The sequence below is a fragment of the Callospermophilus lateralis genome, chromosome 4, assembly GCF_048772815.1.
Source record: "Callospermophilus lateralis isolate mCalLat2 chromosome 4, mCalLat2.hap1, whole genome shotgun sequence".
Classification (NCBI taxonomy): Eukaryota; Metazoa; Chordata; class Mammalia; order Rodentia; family Sciuridae; genus Callospermophilus; species Callospermophilus lateralis.
The window spans coordinates 98,825,399-98,846,702 of record NC_135308.1 but is presented as its reverse complement, the minus strand read 5'-3'; the positions used below and the strand labels follow the sequence as shown (position 1 = coordinate 98,846,702).

General features: G+C 34.4%; 1 protein-coding gene across 1 annotated transcript in view; it reads left to right on the top strand.

Moving 5' to 3' along the window:
- Syt10 (synaptotagmin 10) overlaps positions 1–16,774 on the top strand; it is a 52,501-nt gene extending 35,727 nt beyond the window's left edge. Inside the window, exons 4-7 of the mRNA XM_076852765.1 lie at positions 8,729–8,849; positions 11,628–11,799; positions 14,512–14,641; positions 16,703–16,774. Of these exons, the coding sequence (XP_076708880.1) occupies positions 8,729–8,849; positions 11,628–11,799; positions 14,512–14,641; positions 16,703–16,774 (495 nt within the window). The remainder of the gene's footprint in view (positions 1–8,728; positions 8,850–11,627; positions 11,800–14,511; positions 14,642–16,702) is intronic.
- The last annotated feature ends 4,530 nt before the right edge of the window (positions 16,775–21,304 follow it).

Below are 21,304 nucleotides of genomic sequence, written 5' to 3'. Positions count from 1 at the left end.
CGGTTGGGTAAGAGCTAAACAATCTTGGCAGAGTTATTTCCCACTTGGATGAGAAACTGAAAATGAGTTTCCACTGAGCAGAAACATGGGCACTCTTAAATAGCATCCCTGGCAACTGTAGTTCTGAGTTGTTATCATTAATCATGCAAAACCCAGTAGGCTTTGTGACTACCCCACCCTGAACACTGCCAACTTCTCTGCCCTGCTTTTGCCCTGACTTAGGCTAAAGACTTCATTTGAATTTGTGCCACAGCCAAGCAAAATGCCTAACAGTATGCACTTATTTCCCCATAGTAACTATTTTACTATGTTTCCTGTAAAATATTGTCAACCATAAATATGCATGATATTTATATTTATGTAAAATTTTTAAAGTTATAAAAGGAAAGATCTAAAGATTACATATTTCATACAAAATGCATTCCTTCCTTCATGCAGAAGTCAAGGAGGTCCTGCTAAGGGTGAGCATTTTCTCTGATTTACAGAGGAAATAGCGAAAAAGATTCAATAATGCAAATATGTAAAAATCTAACCAGGTTTTGTAGAATAGGCCTCCTTTTCCCATATTTTCCCCACATTAATTGAATATAATAAAACCTAATTTAAATAGAATCACTTGGAAAAAGAGGAAAGGCAGGGAGGAAGTACTTGAAAATTGTGGTTGTTTGAAAGAAAAGGGGGACAGTGGGATAGAGACTGGAGAAGGGTGATAATGTTAATTACACTTCCTAATTGACAGCTTCCTCCTCCTTCTCATTTGCCATCTAGTGTCACTAGACTACTTGTGCTGACTAGTTAAGGGGGAATGGCCAGATGTACAAAGAAAAAAAAAAGCAATTTGCAGACATTAGGGATATATTTGATTCACTATAGAATTATAGCCAACATAATCCCAAACAACACACACTCTAGAAAGAGCAATAGAGAAGTAAGAATCAATAAGACTAGTAGATTTAGCATTCTCTAACTGTAGCTCCACAAACCATACATGTATCTTTAAATGGTTCAAAATTGCTGGTAATTTATTATATTCTCCAGGCCTTGGTGTGAGGACTTGGCTGCAATGGCTTTAGGGGTTTTACTCACAAAAACAACATTTGTTAGGAATATCTTTGCTTACATGGTCTCTGGCTACTGAGTAGTGTTCACCCCTTCAAGCAGTAGATTCCTTTCCTGTAACTGCAGTCATGACCTGGCTTAATGCTTTTATGATTTATTAACTCATTTATTGGTTCAGTAGGCTCTTTTTTTCAGTTTTTTAATTTGTTTTAATTAGTTATACATGACAGTAGAATGCATTTATTCACTTTGATATATCATATATAGATGGGATATAATTTCCCAGTAAGCTCTTTATTAAGCATTAATCTTTTGCTAATTATTTACCCCAGAAAAATTATAAATGAATAAAAAAAGACATTTTATTTCATCATCTATTATGTATAATGCTAGAGAACTAGACCTGTAACATACATTGTTTTGGGATATTATCCCTTTTAAATCTGACTATGATTCCTTCAGGTGATTTCTATTAACAATGAAAATGGAACTCATCCTGACTACAGAGGAAATCAGAGGTGATATGGTTAAGTGTTCTTCTGAGAAAGGGACATTTAGAATAAGGACACTGTTTCCATTCAGAGTAAAATCTGGTATTGCCAGAGCCAGTGCTTCCTGTTAGACTTTGTGATCATCATCAAACACTTCACCTCACCTAGAAGCCTGTATGGATACTGCTATCTCTGCTTTTAATTTCCTTCATCTTTCCTAGTTCTTCAAGGGTGAGGTTATTTGTCCAACACCTCTGAGGCCTAGATCCTCATGAGAAAAATCAAATACCTTTTATCACTATTCCTGTAATTAGACCCAAGTAAAAGCACTTTCAACACTGGATCAAAAAACACAAACAAAAACAGAGATATAATTTAAAACTATATAGACCTGTTTTCACTCCAGCTTGTCCCCTAATTAATTGTGTTATGTTCTGAGAGGTTAAGTAATTTGTTCAAAATTACCATAAGACCTGTGAGGAGATAAAGTGTGGGGTCATCAGTGCTCCCAGATGACTAGGAAGCTTGACACTTTGATGCTCTCTATAAACATGAGCTTGCTAATGAGTGATTGTTTATAGATTGAAAAGGCATTTGAAAACAGCTGGAATGCAAAATTTGGAGATTGTGAAAGTGTAATAAGAAATTTATAAGATGAAGGTTAAAAAATTGAGGATTTAATTGTTAGGGGCCACACATCATACCAAGGAATTGGGATTTTATATTTTAAGACCTGTGCATCCAACATATACATATCAGTGAATCCCACTGAGATTTTTACCTGAACCCAGAACAATATAAATGACATTGCACATTCATTAACCTGGTGGCCTTTCTTCATGAATCCTCAACTAGACCAACCCTGACATTCACTACTTTGAGGATTAGTTCTTCCTCATCTAATGCATTTTCTGGATATTGAAATGACAGGTGGTTTTGGTGACTGCTTGTTCTTTACCTTGAAATGAAGCTCTCAGCACCGGTTAATTTTCTGTTATGTTTTCTATGAGTCTCTGCAGCCCTACAGCAAACACACCAGAAAGGGCCTGTCCAGACAATCTTGGACGTGCTGGAAATAATTTACTTAGTCCTCATTTTTTACCAGTCCTTATTACAGTAACAAAATATCAGAACTAGAATTGAAATAAATCTCACTGAACAACCTCATCTTAAACCAAAGATACTTAAGTCAAGTGAGGTTAAACAGATGACTCAACGTTAAATTCCATGATTTTCTAAGGTGAATGAGATGTGTGAGTAAGGGAGAAATGAAGCATTTATGCTAGTTTTAGTCTGGTATGAATCTACATTTTGCTCTAGCTTCATTTTATGAGCAGGTGGATGAAAGAATAGTAATGATGAAGAAGCTCATCTGATCTAGTAACACCTCACTTTTAGCAGTGTCAAGAAAACCATATGGTTTTCTTACCCTCAAGGAAATGCAAAAGGCAGGCTGCATTTATGGTGCTAAGTGGATGTGATGACTATGGTCACCATAGCAACCAATTGTTTAAAGTTTTTTTTTTCAACAAGTCTTCATGATTCTTACTTCTCATGATTCTTAATTCTCCCTGAATTCAACCTTTCCTCCGCCAACACCTCCTACACCTCTTTCACTTCATTAGCCTCTCTCCTGTCTTTTTTCATCCGAATGTAACCTTCTTAAGATAAATAAATGATTTTCAAATATTATTTTCATTATCATCATTATTATTTTTGAATGTCTAATTATACCAGTCTCTTTACTTACTTAATACCTACCTCTCAAGATAATGTTATTATCCTCATTTTACTTGCAATTTAACTTAAATTCAGGGAGGTCAGGAACTAGTACATAGAAGAGTAATGACTTTAGCTCCATCATTTTCTTACCTAGGAACCTGTGCTCTTTCCACTCTGCCAAGCTCCTCCCACTCCTTCATGTTACTGGTTGCCTACAGAAGCCATGAAACATGTCACCAACTTCTCAGTTTTCAAGATACTGCCCATTCCTATTTCTGAATATTTTTCACAGTATTCACATGCAACATTATTCCTCTTACTCTCTGTGAAATCCCATCTCTTTCATTCTTTAATTCACAATGCAATTATTATCTCCCTCCAGGAAAGCTTCCCTTGGTTATTGCCAAGACTTTAATTGGCTTCCTCTCCATCCCTTCAGTTTCTACAGCTTGACTTTACTATTAGTTCTGTTAGTCCTGAAATAGGATGGGCAGTGCAGACATTTGCATACCAATTTACATTTTCAGTGATATTTAGTTATATTTTGGAGAAAGAGTACATAGGAGAGCTGGGGGTATAGCTCAGTCGATAAAAGTGCTTGCCTTGCATGCATAAGACCCTGGGTTCAATCCCCAGCACCACACACACACACATACACACACACACACACACACACACACAAATAGTACATGGGAAAAACATATCACTGACTGACTGTGAGGTTGACTAAAGTCAGTCATCAGAAAATAACCTTTATCTACTCAGCTCCATGTTGGTAGAGCTGGGATGAAGAAACCAAGTGTGTGTGCAGCCCCAGCCCAGCCTCTGCTTAGCCTTTCTCCAGAAGCCCCTCACCAAGCATGCACTCAGAAGATTGTCATTGTAAATGATCAACCAAATAAGTGCTCATGAGAATGGGTTACAGATCTTCTTACCTAAAAGAAATATTATGGAACCATATCCATTTAAATAGCAGGTTAGATGCAAGAGTTTTTCAAAGGCTAACCTGGCAAACTCCTGATTATATAATATTGAAGAAAATAAGATGATCATATTTCATTGCAAAACCACTGCCACCACATTCGCATAAATTAATGTGTATTCCATGCGTCATAATCTCTCACCAAAGATATTTTACTAATGAATGATTTAAAGTAATATCAGCACAATTTAAAAAAACTTCAAATAATGGTATAATGGGCACACCCCACATTTTTGCAAAAAAAAAAAAAAAAAAAAAACCACAAAAAAACACTTTGGCATAAAATCTGCCACAAATGCCCAGTGTGATGGCACATGCCTGTAATCCCAATGACTTGAGAGGCTGAGACAGGATGATCATAAGTTCAAAGCCAGCCTAAGCAACAGTGAGGAGCTAAGTAACTCAGTGAGACCCTGTCTCTAAATAAAAAATACAAAATAGATCTGGGGATGTGGCTGAGTGGCTGAGTGCCTCTAAATTCAATCCCTGGTACCCACCCACCCCTCAAAAAAATCTGCCACAATTATGTAATGAAATACAGGTATACATAAATAAAATATTTAGAAGCTCAAAGCCTTTATCATTTTAAGCTGAAATTTCTACTTTAAACATTTTTAAAAATGTGAATAAAAATAACTCGGAAAATAGTGTACTCTTCTCTACGTATTTAACATACAGGATATATTGTCTTAATGACTCAAAGCCATCATTTTAGTATTAATTTCTGTTCAAGTTTGTAATAAAATGCTGAGTTTAAGTTTACTAAGGTTTTATTAGCATCAGTTACTCTTAATACAAGATAATTCCAGATAATTATTTTTATCTCTCTATATATATATTTTACTTATACCTATTTATTTTATTTGTGTGTTTATATATAAGTATTTGTAAATAGCTATTATTTATTGTTTCTATTAATTTCTTCCTCTCCATATTTCATGCATGAGTGTTGACTGTATACTTATGGCTGCATATTAATATAGCAAGTAAACATTCTTTTTTTAGAGTTTTGTCTAAAATAACAATAAATGGATGATTAAAAAATTATTAGTTTCCTTACATTAAAAAACCCTTCGTGTATAATTTTCTAATATTTATGATGTATGTTCAGAGGCCTTTTGCCTTATTTCTGGGTTCTTTATTGGGCAGCAAGGAGTTCAGATTGCTGTGACTGAGTGTAGGTTTAGAAACCACAGTATTGGGGACCAACTGAGAAGAGGCAACAAGCAAAGCTCCCTGTTCCCTATAGCTGAACTGTCAATTCAGGGACTGCACAGAGGTATGTCCTGAGAATGTGTGCACGCTGCAGTTGGGAGCACAACAGCCACAGTCTCAAATTCTGACTTACATCTGTTACAGGATCATTTTTTAAGGTCAAAATAGCCCTTACCTTCATTAATTTCATTCTCCCACAATTATCTCTTAAATCACTTCCATTTTTTAAAAGTTTAAGAATATTGGTATTTACCTTAGAGTGTATTCTGCCCTTTTCAGTACATAGGCAATTGTTCATTCACATTCATGCTTCCTGAAGAAAAATTTAGTCTAATGAAGAATTAAATTTTTGTGCAGTTATTATGCATGCATACCATGTATCAGTTTTTACCATCCAGTTCATTCCAGTTTTCTGAAAACTCTTTTGAGTATATAGAGTTTGAATATTTAAGTGAATTCTTACTGCTGCATTAGGTATAAGGGCAATTCAGAGCCCTTTTAGATGCCCTTTAATCACAGCTTCTGCTTTCTGTTTATTGGTGTTAGTTGATTTTTCTATCAGTGTCTCTTAATATCAGATGGTCAATATTGTGTTGCACTTGAATGTATAGAAAGGATCTTTGAGAATTGGAACATGGTAAAAATTCTTTGTTCTAGCCAATGAGCATGCAATATATCTAAAGAAGTATAAAAATTACTTTCCTAGATTTTTTAATGTGCAAAACTGTATCAGTCAGATATGTGACCGTTATAAGTCAATCCCTTTAGATGACTCTCTTTGTGTACTTTTCCCCCTGTTTTTGTGTGTTGCATTTCCTGTTGTATTCCAAGCATTTCATATCAGTGATAATGACTCTTTTGTCTTAGCTTCTCTCTCATCACCTACACCATGATTCTTGGTAGAACTTGGTATCATGCTCTGCATCCACAGAGGCATTCCTTAATTTGATCAGATAGCAACAAAAGATTCCTGTGCTTCTTGATAGTAATAAAGGAGAAATGCCCAATGAGGGAAGAGGATCACCTGTCAGGCAGGAAGCTTCAACCCTTAGACTGAGCCTAAGGAGAAGAAACAAGGAGAGAATCATTAGATAAAATGGGATTCTGAATAATTAGCTCTCTTCCTTCTCAACAGAGACCTTTCAGGCAGAATAATACTTTGTTCATCTTGATATCCACAGCAGCTGCCACTGTACTTGACAAATAATGCTCAATTATTTTCAGGTGGCAAAAAGAATGAGCCTCCTTAATAGGAGGCTATACTCCTCCTGTTCCCCCAAGCCTTCTTCTGTGGGACCTTGTTCACTATCTTTGATCTGTAGCAATCCAGAGGAGTCCCAGGTAGATATCTGTACCTCTATTTTAGAATACTTATTTTTACTAATTTTCTTGAAAGATAATAAATGCTTCCACTTTTTTTTTCATGTACCAGTACCTGCTGAGCACCTGTTATATGCTAGCAATACAGAAGAACAAAACAATATCCAGGGATACCATATGCCAGACGCTGTGTGAAATGCCTTGTGTGTTATTTACATTATCTCACTGAATGCTTAAAAACCCTGTGACGTGGGTGCTAGCCTCAATTTGAAAGTGGCATTTCAGAGATTCAAAGCTTTATTAAATTCCTTAGGATCTCATAGTTAAGAAAGAAAATTGGGATCAAACCCAAATTTTAACTACAGATGAAGTTGTGCTCTTAATTACTATGCTCTATTTCTAGACCACAAATAAAGAAACCGAAAGTATGTAAGTCAGAACCTGAGCTGTAAGAGTAAGTCTGACAAATGTTAGACCTACCTCAGAATGTCTCACCAGCAGAGATTTGATTGAATCCTGTACATAATTCTTCACAATTCTGCAATTGTTCACCATCCACATTCATTTTCTTTTGTCTACCATCAATGCAGTAAAGACAGCACAACAATCTGCATCAGACTACTATGGACAATTCTGCCTTATTTTCCAACTAATTAATTTCTTTGTTCCTTCAAAGAATGGGTACTGAGAACCAGCTCTGCCTTTGAGTAAGGTGTAGAAAATAAGACAGCCAGGAATTCTGCTGTCCTGGATGCTATGTATAGAAGTTAGGGAAGCAGAAAATGAACTTAAAGATGATTCCAGTCAGTGATAACATTATGAAAACATGTGAAGGATCTGAGAGTAGGGTGGGAATGGGATGGGAAGGGATGCTGCCTTAGAATGGATAAAAGGGGATGCCTCACAGAAGAGGGGCTGTTGGAGCCTGGTGAAAAGTCATCCAGATAAATACACAAGGGAAACAAAGGACTTGTCAAAGAAACAAGAAAATGCAAATGCACAAAAGCAGTAAGAAACTTCATTCAGTTGAGTAACAGAAAAAAGTTTGTATCTGTACCAGAGCTGGTTGGGGCAGAGGGAGCCAAGAAAGGAAGATGTAGAGAAAGGTAGTGTCCAGATGACATGGGTCTTTTGTGTTAGACCTTGTAGGGTATTGTCCAAACAGTCACAGATAAGAGTGGCAGGGATGCTCTTAACAAAGTGAAGCAGGAATTTCCCAGGCACAGCAGGACTCAGCCACCCCACTATGTGTCAGTAAGGAGTCTGAATTTTATTCTAGTACAGTAATGAGCTCTTGATAGTCTGAAGCAGAAGAGTGACATAATTTGAGTTGCATTTCATATACTATCTCTTTGACTACTGTGTGAAGATGAACCTCTGGAATGGAAGATCAATCTCAGATGCTAGTAAAGTAATCTTAGCAAGAGGCGATAGTAGTTTTAATGGTTGTGATACAGCTGAAAAGAAAGTCACTGATTTATGATATAGTTTGTAAATAACATAGACAAGACCCACACATGGGTTGGATGTAGGATTGAGGGAAAGAGCAGATTAACAGTGACTAATGGATTTTTGGCTCCAGCTTCCAGGTAAATTGTGATGACCCTTGTTGACTATGGAAAGACCAACAGAGGGTCCAGTTTAGGAATCTGAGGGGGAATAGACAGAATCAGCAGTCTGGTTTTAACTGTGTTAAGTTTGAGATTCTTGTTGTAAGTGCAAGTGGAAATATCACTTTTTTCTTACTCCATTCAGAACTGTTTTCTTACAATGTTAATCTATATATCAATAAAAAGTATTTAAAACAACAGTCCAATATTCAATTAGACCCATAGCCCTACATAACGGGTTAAACCAATTTTCATTCGTCATTTTCCATTTCATTTTGTTTTCCTTATTTGGTGTTTGAAGTTGCTAACATTGCTGATTGCCTTCCTAGGAAAGCATAGACCTGGGTGAAATCATGTTTTCCCTTTGTTATTTGCCCACCGCTGGTCGTATGACATTGACCGTGATCAAGTGCAGAAATCTGAAGGCAATGGATATCACTGGCTCATCAGGTATGTAGACAGTTGACCAGAGGCCAAGGCACATTCCCAAATTAAATTTGCCATGTATCTAAAATTATATATGGCTATTGAATTATTTATAATGGGGTACAATGAAAGTATAAAATTACAAATTAAAATATTCTGAAACACCTCTTTTATACAGTATCATTATGAACTTTTAGAAGTTATTTTCAAGTAGAATGACTTTGAACTTGAGTTCTTGTTCTCATTTCTTTCCCTACTGATTTTGTTCCATCTCAAAAATACATAACTTTTAATCTACTCCCCCAGTTTCAACTAGAATACCATATGCAGACATATTTGATTGAACTTATTGCCCTCACCTGCTCTTCAGAGAAACAACTACATTCCAAGACCATCATTTGCATTTGCATTCTTGCAACTTTTCCAATCAAAAATTCGGCCATCTGTAGGGACTACAAGAAACAATAAGATAAATTAATGCTGTCTGAATTTTGTAAAGAAGTTCTTGAAAAAAATTCTCTTCTGTTGACTTTAATAACAGGCAAAGCCACATAATGCACTTTTATCCTTCACTTAATTCACTGAAGCTCTCAGGGAATAATTTCTAACATAATATGTGAAAATTGGCACAGATTTGTGGAAGAAAAATAATAAAGGATAAATGGGGATGTCAGTAAACATTTGATGAATTAAATAGAAATAAGAAATCATAGTGGAAATATAACAAAGGATGATATTAGAGAGGAGGTTCTATAACTTTGTAGTTTTTCAGAACAAAAACAAGCTAAATTCACATTACACAAAGTATAACATAACTCCAAGTTCTCAGGTGGGAAAAGCTCCAAGATCTACAAGGCACAAAAATAAATATGGAATTATGTTCACTTCTGTGCAAGGATGGAGAATTTAGAACATAAATTCATACTGCCAATATTTGCATAAAAATAAGGGACTGGTACATCAACAACAATGGGTGAAAAGGGATGGGGACAGATGGGATTGTGATATTGCATGTCTATCGCTAACATCTTGATTTTTGAACATGAATTATCTATTCATTTTCTTTTTAATTTGCAAAACATAGCATGTAGATAAAGGCAGAATAGCAAACATATTCCACATTTATTTGGGGGAAAAATTCTTGGGTCAGTAAATGTAGAAGAACTTAAGATAAACAGTGTACTCTGCAAATTATTGTTTACTCTACTCTTTTTACCATGTATCAAAAGAGATCAAATTTTGAGACGAACAAACAACATTAAAGTTGTAATTAAGTGCAAGATTACTTTTTTATTTATATGAAGCTTTTCTTTGGAGGAGCCTGTACTTGGAGAGCACCACCTCATTAATCCTCACAACAGGCTTGTGAATCAACTATGGAGCCAGTAAATTATCCTTGTCAGAAGAGAAGAAATGCAGGCAAAGGCACAGTGGGGATAAAACTATGCAAAGGATAAACTATGCCTCCTTCCCATTATTCATAGGCCTGAGGGCTCATCCACTATCTGTATCACAGAAGCAAACTTCTTTCTTGGAACATGCTTCCTATTATTTGAAAAAAAATTCAAAATAAATGGGAAACAGACATTAACACTGCCCTGTTACCTTGTCATTACATACATTATTGCCAGCAGCAAAATAACTTTTTTGTTCCTTGAGGAAAATGCTTTTGAACTATTTCAACATATTTTTCTAGAGTTTAAAAAGCACATCCTGCTCCGTAAATTAATATTTCCAACATCATTTTGTCTTATTCTAAGGAAATAATATTTATTACTCTAGAGATAGAGAAACAGAGATGATGGAACTATCACTGCACAGTAGCCAGAAAGAGAGAGCGAGCAGCTGTGATTGTTTTACCTGTCCAGCATGCTCACCCTAACACCAGTACTGCTCTCAAAGCCATGAGGCTTCTTAGAAATGCTGTAAAATGTGTAATTTTCTATAATCACATAACGTTTTTTTAAAAAAACTTAAGACAAGTAAGTAAGTAAGGGTAAGAGAATAGGGATGAAGTTATCTGTGGAAAAACTAGTTCACAATTATTTGTTCCATTAGGCCCATAACAATATAGTAACCTAAAATTTTCTCTTTCAAATAAACCCCACATAAACAATGTCCTATCAGAGCCTTCCTGTGACCACCTTAGAATAAATGGTGCTTTTTATTATATATCATGATGTAGCTACTAAATCACCTTAGTGATCATTTCTTTAATCCAAATTCATCAAGCAATAACACTATGATTAAAATGACTCTTCTAATTTTACTACCTTAACTAGCCATTGATCAAAATTCTAAGTATAATTTAGTTTTCCCTTTCTAATTTCTACTTATGGTAATTTCATATACTTGTCCAGATACAGTGCTGCTAGTCTTTCACAGGTCTTAGTTTTTTTTTTTTATTCTAAATCATTCTGAGGTAAAGAATTCTAAATACCCTTATTCTTATTTGTTTGGTTTACATCCTATAAGTCACTTCTAAAAATATGTGCCCTAAAAGGGCAGTAGTCAAAAGACACATTAGAATTTTGAACTAGCTCTTGATAAACTACTGTGTTTTCTCTCCTGTATTAAAAATAATGAGGTCAAGTTAGTTCTTTTTAGTTTATTCATTATAAATTGCTTACCTTTAAAATAAGAAATCTTAGAGAATCTATTGAGTCTATTCAATCTATTTGAACTTTAAACTAGTAAAAGGCTTGACAAACCACTTTTCTTATTTAGTTAAAAGAAATTACAGTTCTATTTATACTTGATATGAATACTTTCATTTTATTAAAATCACCTTCCTACTCCTAGATCCATATGTCAAAGTATCACTGATGTGTGAGGGTCGAAGACTGAAAAAGAGAAAAACAACTACAAAGAAAAACACTCTAAACCCTGTGTACAACGAGGCTATTATTTTTGACATCCCTCCAGAGAACGTGGACCAGGTCAGCCTCTCCATTGCAGTCATGGATTATGATAGGTACGTGAACCCTCCACTCAATACAGAATAGCCACAACCAGTGCAATACTGGTCTAATTCAGTTTTTCAGGTTATTTTCTGCTACAACAGTTTTAATTTAAGTTGGAAAAGGTATAATTATTCATTTGAAATTTCTTGTTTCTTACATTATAGTTTTGGGGGCTTTTCCCCTGTAAAGAATTCATCCTCAAATTAAAGTTCACCTGAGGCTAGAGAGAGAATGGGTCTAGATGTAGTATGTATGGAACACTTTATAGACAGCACTACTTCAAAGTCGTTCTACAGTAATAACAGAGTCCTCTCAACAGCTTGTGTTACTAATGGGGCTAGAATGTGAGTATCATGATGCTCAGTAGAGCTGGATCTTAACTAGCTGTGTGAAAGGGTCATTATGTCATCCCAGTGGGATTTAGTTTGCCCATTTGTGGAATTTCGGAATGAACCACGAACCATGGAAAGTGAATACTAGTCATTGGGAAACAGGTTCCATATGTTCACATCTATCTTAAAACATTACTTCATTGACAGCTCCCCCAGCTCACACACATAGAGTCATCTCTTTCACAAAATAAACTGTATCAGGACAGTTTTGAAGGTTCTTTCTGCTGCAGCTCCAGCCTTCGCCCTTCCACTCTTCCCTTAGTCTGAGATGTCCCTCATAGTGTGTACCTTGTTCCAACCATGCTTCATAGTCCAGCTGATGTTAGCATCCTGGAAGTTTTTCTCAGCCGACAAAACTTCTTCCTCTGAACTCTCATTCCACTAAAGGCTCATTCTCTCATTTGACACTTCCTGCATACATCTTTGGGTTGTTTTGCTTTTTGTAAGATTTTTGGAAAGGAATGCTGTACGATTTAAACTACAAAACTTTCAGCATGTAAATACATTTATTTATAAGCCCTAATACATTTATTGTGTTTTAAGGATGAAACAGTGGTACAGGACATATACAAACACACAAAAAGAATGTCCTTTTTATAGTATTATGAAAATGATGGTAAACAGGACCCTAAAAATACCTCAAATATAAGTAGGTAAATTAATGTGCCATCCTCTGACTCAGAGCTACAAAAAAAAAAAAAAGGCACTGATAAATAGTATTATTTGTACCATCTATTTGAATCTCTATCAAAGGAAAAAAACTGTGCTAAATTAGAAATTTAAAACTAGTTCAAATTTCAAATTCTAAAATGTAAATGTTTTCCTCAGCAGCCCATTTTGTTTTATCAATTACCTCCATTGACTTCTCACAGCAATGAGTGCAAGTAGATACACTTGAACGTTTGTAACCCACAACTTTAAGTAAATGATCCTTATAATATATAAACAGGAAAATAAAAAAATTATTTCTGAAATATACTTGTTTGGGAAGCTTCATATTAAGGGAGATCAACATGAAGCAAATCATACTAAATATACAGATCTACATTAGTAACAGGCAGAGAATAATGAAATATTCTAAAGCACCTGAAAAGTCTAAATCACATTCTGTTCTCAAGAAGAAACTTACCACATGTATTCTTGAATCAAATGCCCAGATTCAGCTCCTGCCTCTGCCTCCTACAAAGTGTGTAAGCTCACACCAGCTCCCAACCTTCTGGACATTTAGTTTATCTATAAAATAGAATAATAATTTTATCTGTAAAATATAATAAAAATGTTATTTGTAGTAATGGGGTGGGAGTTATGTGGGTCAGAACATTTAAATTACTTAGAACACTGTCTGGTACATAATAAACTTTCAAAAATGTTAAATATTATTATTTTTTATTTGTTCCTGTGAAAGCAGGGCATGAATAAAAAATAGGAATGTTATCTAGCATGCTCTCTATTGTGCAATAACAATAAAATGCAATGTAACTGAACACAACCCTGCTCCGTTTAATTGTAGTACAAGCAATAATATACACTGATATATCATTCAGAATCAATTAAATATGGTTTTTTATGCAAGAAAATGAATACCATACCTATGGTGTAAAACCTAAATGTCATTATAAAGACAGTAAGCCTTGTAAAAAGAACAGGGTTTGATTTACATCACTTAAACTTAATAGGACTGCTTCTAAAAAAGCAATGTTTCACACATGTAAGGAACTAGTGGCATTGCCATTCACACTATTGTTATTATTGTGAAATGTGCTCAAATTGAAGAGCTTAAAATGATTTGTGAGTGCTTCTTATCCAAATTCATTTTCTTAAATGTTCATATCATTTAGTTAATTGTTTAGTAAATTTTTGTTTACTTAAAATTTTTCTTTTGATTAGAAGTAGTATATAGTAGTCCCCATTATCTGTGAGGAATATTTTACAATATGTTCCACAGATTGCTGAAACCAATGGTAATACTAAACCTGATACATACTATATATACTGTGTTTTCCTATACATACACACAGATGATAGTTTAATTTATAAATTAGGTACAGTATAAGCAAATAAGAGCAACTAATGATAAAATAGAGCAATTATAACAATGTACTATTTTAGAAGTTATTATTTTTTTCTGGAATTTTCCATCTAGTATTTTCAGACCACAGTTGTCCATGGGTAACTAAAATGACAGAAAGTGAAACTGTAAATATGGGGACTACTATAATTTGCAAAATGACAGCATCTTGTTACTGTTATGTTTACAATTCATTTAAGATGTGTGAGATTCCATTATTTTTGAAAGTTGGAAATGAAAGTATAATATTCCACAAATTATAGGGTGGGACACAACGAGGTCATAGGAGTGTGTAGAACAGGACTGGACGCTGAGGGTCTTGGGAGAGACCACTGGAATGAAATGCTGGCTTATCACCGAAAACCAATAACACACTGGCACCCCTTGCTGGAGGTAAGCTTGTGATCGCCTGACTTCTGCTCTTATCTTTTCAGTTTAAATATTATTTATTTGCTAACCCATATCTGACATTTTAATATATTCACCTTTTAAAAAGATTCCTCTTGCTTTTCTCCCACAGTCTCTAACCTTTAGTATTCAAAATTCTGTGTGCCATGTGGGATCATAGAAACCACTAGACTCTCTGGGCTTCGTAATTGATAAGCCCATAAGCACTGCAAGTCTGTCATTTTCTCACAGCCTGAAAATTCACATCAGTGAGCAGTGGAGCAATCTAGTATGTTTATTACTGAGTGGACTCTGTGTTTTGGTGAACAGAGCTACCTTTCCCAAAGTCCCCTTCCATTTAAGAATTCTTAAATAGAGGTAATACCATCCGTGAAAAGGGTCAGGGACATCTACCCCAGCTCTCGTCAGGAAGACCTCACAGATTTTTAAAATATCAAGGCACAAGCTTTAATGGGTGATTATTGTGGAACCTAGGACAAGTGACTTGAACCTCTGAGTTTTTTCTATGGTTCTGTAATGGTAATCAACTCAGCGAAAGTAAATACTGAATATAAAGTGCTAGCAGAGTATGGTACAGTATTAGCTCCTATGAGAACTACTGTTAATACTTACATTAACCCGTTTTTGTTGGGATTTCTAGCCATGAAATAATTTTTAGTCTACTTGATACAGTGAATGTTGCTAGGGGGAATGACTTTCTTTCTTGTGAGCCTCCTGAAGAGTTACAAAGTAAATAATTTATAGAATTGAGGGGTAATGCAAGTTCAAAAAGGATGTCTAGTAGGTGAAGGATTTCTGCATTCAATTAAAAAAATCATCATAATAGCCACATAGTATATGAATGATATATCTGCCATCTCTCCATGGATAAGATTCTGTTTCTTGTTTTCACACCAGACACTGGGTAAGAGAACAAGAGAGGTTGTACACTGTTGTCGATTAAATATATCAATGGGACCAGGTTCTAATCTCAGTTTGGTCACAAAAATGTGACCTTGGCAGTGTTATATAAAACATTACAGAGTAAATTACATAAACACTGCATGCTCAGACGATAGAGGAGAACTGTCATCACAGATATCTTTATATATATATATATATATATATATAAATGTTTTGAGTCTTTACCTAACTTCATAATTTAATGTAAATCATAAAAGATAAATGCACAGAGAGAACCCCAGTCACACGCAATTTTCCAACTGGAAGGTTTCAGAAGTAGAGACAGGTGCATTCTCTGAATAGCTTGTCTTAGGTTGTATTTCCTTTCAGTGGTAGCTAACTGTCTGAAGTCTATTCTGATTATTGTAGAATTACTGTCCATTCCCTGCTTCTAATCTTGCTTTTTTTTAAAAAAGTTTGAACAGTGAGCATCAGTTCTAAGAATCTAGAAAGGAGAGCACTCACCTGCCTAGCGCAGTGCTTCTCCTCTCTGACTGCCCCCATAAAAATCACCTCCTGCCTTAGAGCAAGTGGAACACAGGCTTTTGTGTCTAGAACTTCTTATTGCTCTTACGCAACAATTACTGTCACTATAGTAAATCATTATTTTATAAAAAGAACTAAAAGCTTGTCACAAAACGTGAAATTATTCTGTACTCATAAATAGTTGCTGTTCAGTGCTGCTTCAGGTCCCATCTAAATGGCATGCTCTGTGTACATCTCTTTGAAATGTTTGTTTCCCCTCATTCTACCTGAAAAGATGAGTTCTGAAGGATAGGAGAGCTCCTACAGCTTCTCTTCAGAGGCTTGCATGTCATGGGAAAACATTTCCTATTAAAAGGAAGCATCAGCCAGGTACAGTGGATTGGGAGGCTGAGGCAGTAGGACAGCAAGTTCAAAGCTAGTCTCAGCAAAAGCAAGGCTCTAAGCAACTGAGTGAGACCCTGTCTCTAAATAAAATACAAAAAACAAAGGGCTGGGGATATGGCTCGTGCTCGAGTGCCCCTGAGTTCAGTCCCCAGTACCCTCCTCCCCAAAAAGAGAAGCACCAATTACCCATTGTATTTTTTCTGCATGAGGTCAAATAAAATTACTGTTTTTCAGCTACCTGGCCGGGCAACCAGTTTTGATAGTCAAGGATCCTGCTCTTCTCCCAAACCACCTTCCACACCATAATGCCTCCAAAATAAGACCCTTATGATAAGGACCTAAGATGATGTGCTTATTGGATCAGAAAAAAAAAAAAAGTGGAAGGTTTGATTGATTTCCTCATTTAAGATATATCCATGTTAATGAGCAAACTTGATGTGTACTTTTTTTCATTTACTTCTTTTCTGTTTTATAACTTTGAACATCTTAATACGTTTTACTTGAAAACAAATAGTCCTTAGTTAAATAAGGCATTTTATCCTTCATGTATATGCCTATTAGCACAAAGAGTGTTTTGATATGTTGTAATCTTTGCAAAGGCAAAGAAATACGTTTTTAAAAATGAATCCTCATGTATCTAAAATTAAACATAGTTCATACTGCTGTTGTATAAAGTAGTACATGTCTCATAAATGTGGTTTTGATTTTGTTCAACTGTGTTCCTTTCATGTGTACATGATTCTATATAACTTTTAAATGGACATTTTTAAACTTAATGTACCCAGCATTAAGTTCTTGCACATTCAAAATAGTATTACTTATTAGAAAATAGTTTTTTCTTTCATTCTCAGCAAATTACTTGTTGAAGTTTGGCTCTGCCGAACTGAAAACTTTGTAGCTCAAGCTTGTTCTTTAAAACATACAGATAAAGCTGTAAATTTAAAGAATCATTTTGAATATAAACTTAAGAAATGATATTTAGTACTGGAAAGTGGAGGTTGAGCCTTTTTGGCTACCATTTTATAATGTCTTACTGTCACATTAGTTCAAAGATCTGTTGCACTGTTGAACTGATACTTTTAAAATTCTAATAATCTTAATCTCAACTGTAGCATTGGTATTCCTAAGTGAATAGCATCAGTTCATTTTTCAAGCATTTGTAAGATTTCAAGTACTGTGACATGTATTTCTTGTGTGTGACATGAAGCTATTATGTATATCCAGTATATCTGATAGATCACACTAATAGACACCAAAGGTTCAACAAAACTGTCTGCGCTCATTGTCATTTAGATTATATGCAGTAATGGTGACTCTTAAACCCAATCAGAAGCTCATCATCGGAACTGGATATTTTCTTAAACAAAGCATGACTTATTTCTCAGCAAACTATAGAAAAACACCATAGAGTGTAACTTCAACATATAGTAAAACAGAAAAATTTATTCTAAAGGCCCAGACCTCCAGTCCTTTTATGAAAGGCATTACCTTCACAAAGATTAAGGACAGGCCACTAGATGAAAAAACTATGCAAATACTTTTACAGGACAGAAATTTCCTTTTCATCAGGTCAACTTTTTTTTTTTTTTTTGTCTCATTTCCAGGCCCCACTTAGAAGGTATTGAATTATCCCAACCTTACTTTTGACATGTGGTGCACTACACATAATGCATATTTCAACTTTATCCAAAATAGAGGTTAAAAATAAAAGCAAGAAAAATTATGCTTGCAATACAAAAACAAATTCATCAGGATGAGAAAATTTATTTTCATAAAATACCTTATATAAATATTAAAAAAACATAAAATTTTACAAGCCTTGAAATTTTGTTTGCTGGCTTCTCATAAGTTGGAATTATGGTCAATTAATCTGTAAATATTTTTCAAATTCACATTTTAAAGAAAAATACAGTCTGCCTAAAATTTTTCAAAACTGCCTATGTCATCCTAACAAATAAAAAAAAGAATTCCTACTTAATATTTTTTCATTGAAGAAAATAGAAAAATCTATTTCAAAATACTTGGCTACCTTATCAGACCTAAAAGAACCACTTATAGTCAGAATGACTGAAGAATGACATCTAAATTTTGGAACTCTTTTACTGAGAAATAGAAATTATCCAATGGAGGATGTACTTTTAATATACTGACATTTTTGGAGACAATTATTTTGTTAGATGATATAGTTATAGCCTATAGTATATTAGCAGTCATATTTCCTTTGTGAGTGTGATATGTATTTTCACCCAAAAACATATTTTAAGGACTTCTTCTTAATTCTTGAAAGCTTGTACTTTTCTTTGTTCCCTAAGGAGAAAAAGCCAATGCTTATGATGAAATAAATGTGAACTATCAGCTAATCAGGAGACTTTAATATGAGGGTTATAGATTAAAATAAGTTTTTAAAGAAATTTTTTTTAAAAATTAAAACCTTTTTTCCCTAGGGATTAGAATAAACTCATAATGCCAGAGTACTTTGTTAACCCTATGGAAGACACTGAGGGAAAGAAATTCACAACTCTGCTTTCATGTCATATGTAAGGGATGCTCACCCACAAATTGATAGAGAAAAAGGAGAGTTAGGGTTCTGAAAATGTAATCATACCACATTTAGGACAACAAACCCTGTCCTAACGTATCTTCTTTCAGCTTGTGATTTAAGAATGAAATACTTTTAGTTTCAGTATTTGAAATAAAGTTTGATGTTAGAAATATCCTCCAGTAATTTGTGCAGGATAAACTTTACTGTTAGTATTGACACATTATGAAGTTGTACTTTACATATATATCAACTACCTAATTTCAGGGACATATTCAGGGATTTACCAAAATATGAGTCTAAGAAAAAGGTCAAGTATTGACTCATTAGCATAACATGCCAATGTCCTTTTTAGTTATTTGGGTTTTGTTTTTGTTTTTACCTGATTCATCAACAACTAATCAGGGGAAAGAGTAGAATGAATAAGAAAAAAATATCAAAGTTTGTAAGGTATATGGTTTTTTCCCCATAAAACTGAAGAGTTGATTCCTTTTTCTCACTAGTTTTCTAATAATATTTTGCTTGGCAGTTTTAATTTTCTAAACCAGGCCATCCCTGTGTCTGGACTTTATTTTATGTGTATTAATGCATCACAGTTCAGCAACATTAGGACTAGTGTCAGGGTGGAATGGGGATGCAGAGCCAAGCACTCACCTTCTTGTGCAGTCTTGAGGAGTGTGTGCATGTTCTAGTTACTGCAGGGAGATCACAACTGATCAATACTGACTCAGGTTTTATATTTCAGCAAATATATTTGGACCTATTTGGTTGTGGTATTTAATTGACATTTACAGCTATGTTTATTCTCCTATAATGTTTATTATTTTAAAACTTTGCAGCTCAATAAAGAGCTACCAATCTCTTATAGTTTTCATTTGATGATTAATTACTTAAAAAATGAAACAATCGGACTTTGCAGCCCTGTTCCAATTTTTACTATCTATTAAAAAAAGGTAACTTATTTCAGAAAAAGTGCCCAAAAGAATCAGAGACAAAGGGACACACCTCAATACTGAACACATAGCAATTTCTTTACCTTTTCAAAAAGGCTGCTTGCTATTATTTAAGAATGTACATTTTCATAGAATGGAGTTGGTTAGTTTTGTTGTTTGCTTTTGTTTCTTTGCCACGTAAGTTGTAGCTATACCCAGGTAACTCAATTACCTGGTAATTTAAAAAGAAAAATGGGGTTGATAAGAATTAAAGAAAGTCATTCAACCTCTTAAACTAAATTTGAAGAAAACATGGAGATCTGTTTCTTTTTCATCTTGTTCTTCTAGCAGCTCCCTTTGCTCTGTGATACTCTAATTGATCTTGACCTTTATAATCTGTAGGCTAAAATGTACTACTGTCAACGAGAAATGAGTCAAAAGACCTGGAAGTATATAATAAAGTAGGCATCTACATAATTAAATGAGAGGTAAGCAAAGATCTTTAAGCCTATGGAAATAAAGATATTAAGATATATAAAACACTCCTTTGTATTTTAACTTTAGTGGACAGAAAAAAATTCCATGACACAGCATTTAATAGTTACTCAGTGACATGGCTCAGGATATGATTCATCTGAACCTGCTATAAGGATCTATTATTTAAAAGAAAATGATGAGTTTATGTTTTTCATAGGAAACAGGGATAACTAAAAAAAATGCCATTTCCAATATGTTATTCAGTGTTACTCTTTTAGGTAAGAATTTTCTCTCTTTAAGACACTTCTGTATTTATTCAGTATTCTGTTGATTAAAATAAATTGTAATTGAATAAAAGATGTATTGATCATTAATTACTTGTCATCTGTCATTAATAGTAAACCAAAAAGATGTGTATTTGAACAGTGGCATTTAACATTTGGCTAAAGTATATTCTCTTCAAAGTAAGTGCTCATTTTTACCACGTTCATTATGAAACAAGAAACCAAAATTTGATTTGGTAGCCTGATAACATCAGGCTACAGAGACTCAGAGTAAGACTGCACTAAATTAAGGGCTGAGGTGGGACTTAATGATTTATTTAATTCAAACACTTTGAATAGTAGAAACAGTGATTGACAAAATAGATGTTTAAGAAAGAAAAAAGAGGCTTCTCATGCCTGAGATGATTTGAATATACTCCTGCCAGGAATAATTGATTAAATCAATTCTGTTTTTACCTATACTAACACCAGAAAGGGTTTGTTATTTATAGATACATTTTATTTGGAAATATTTCAATCTCAAACCCAAAATAATTTCTTCTATAAACTCACCTAGACCATAAGAACCCTCCTCAAAGATTTGAACTATGCCTGACCTTATTAC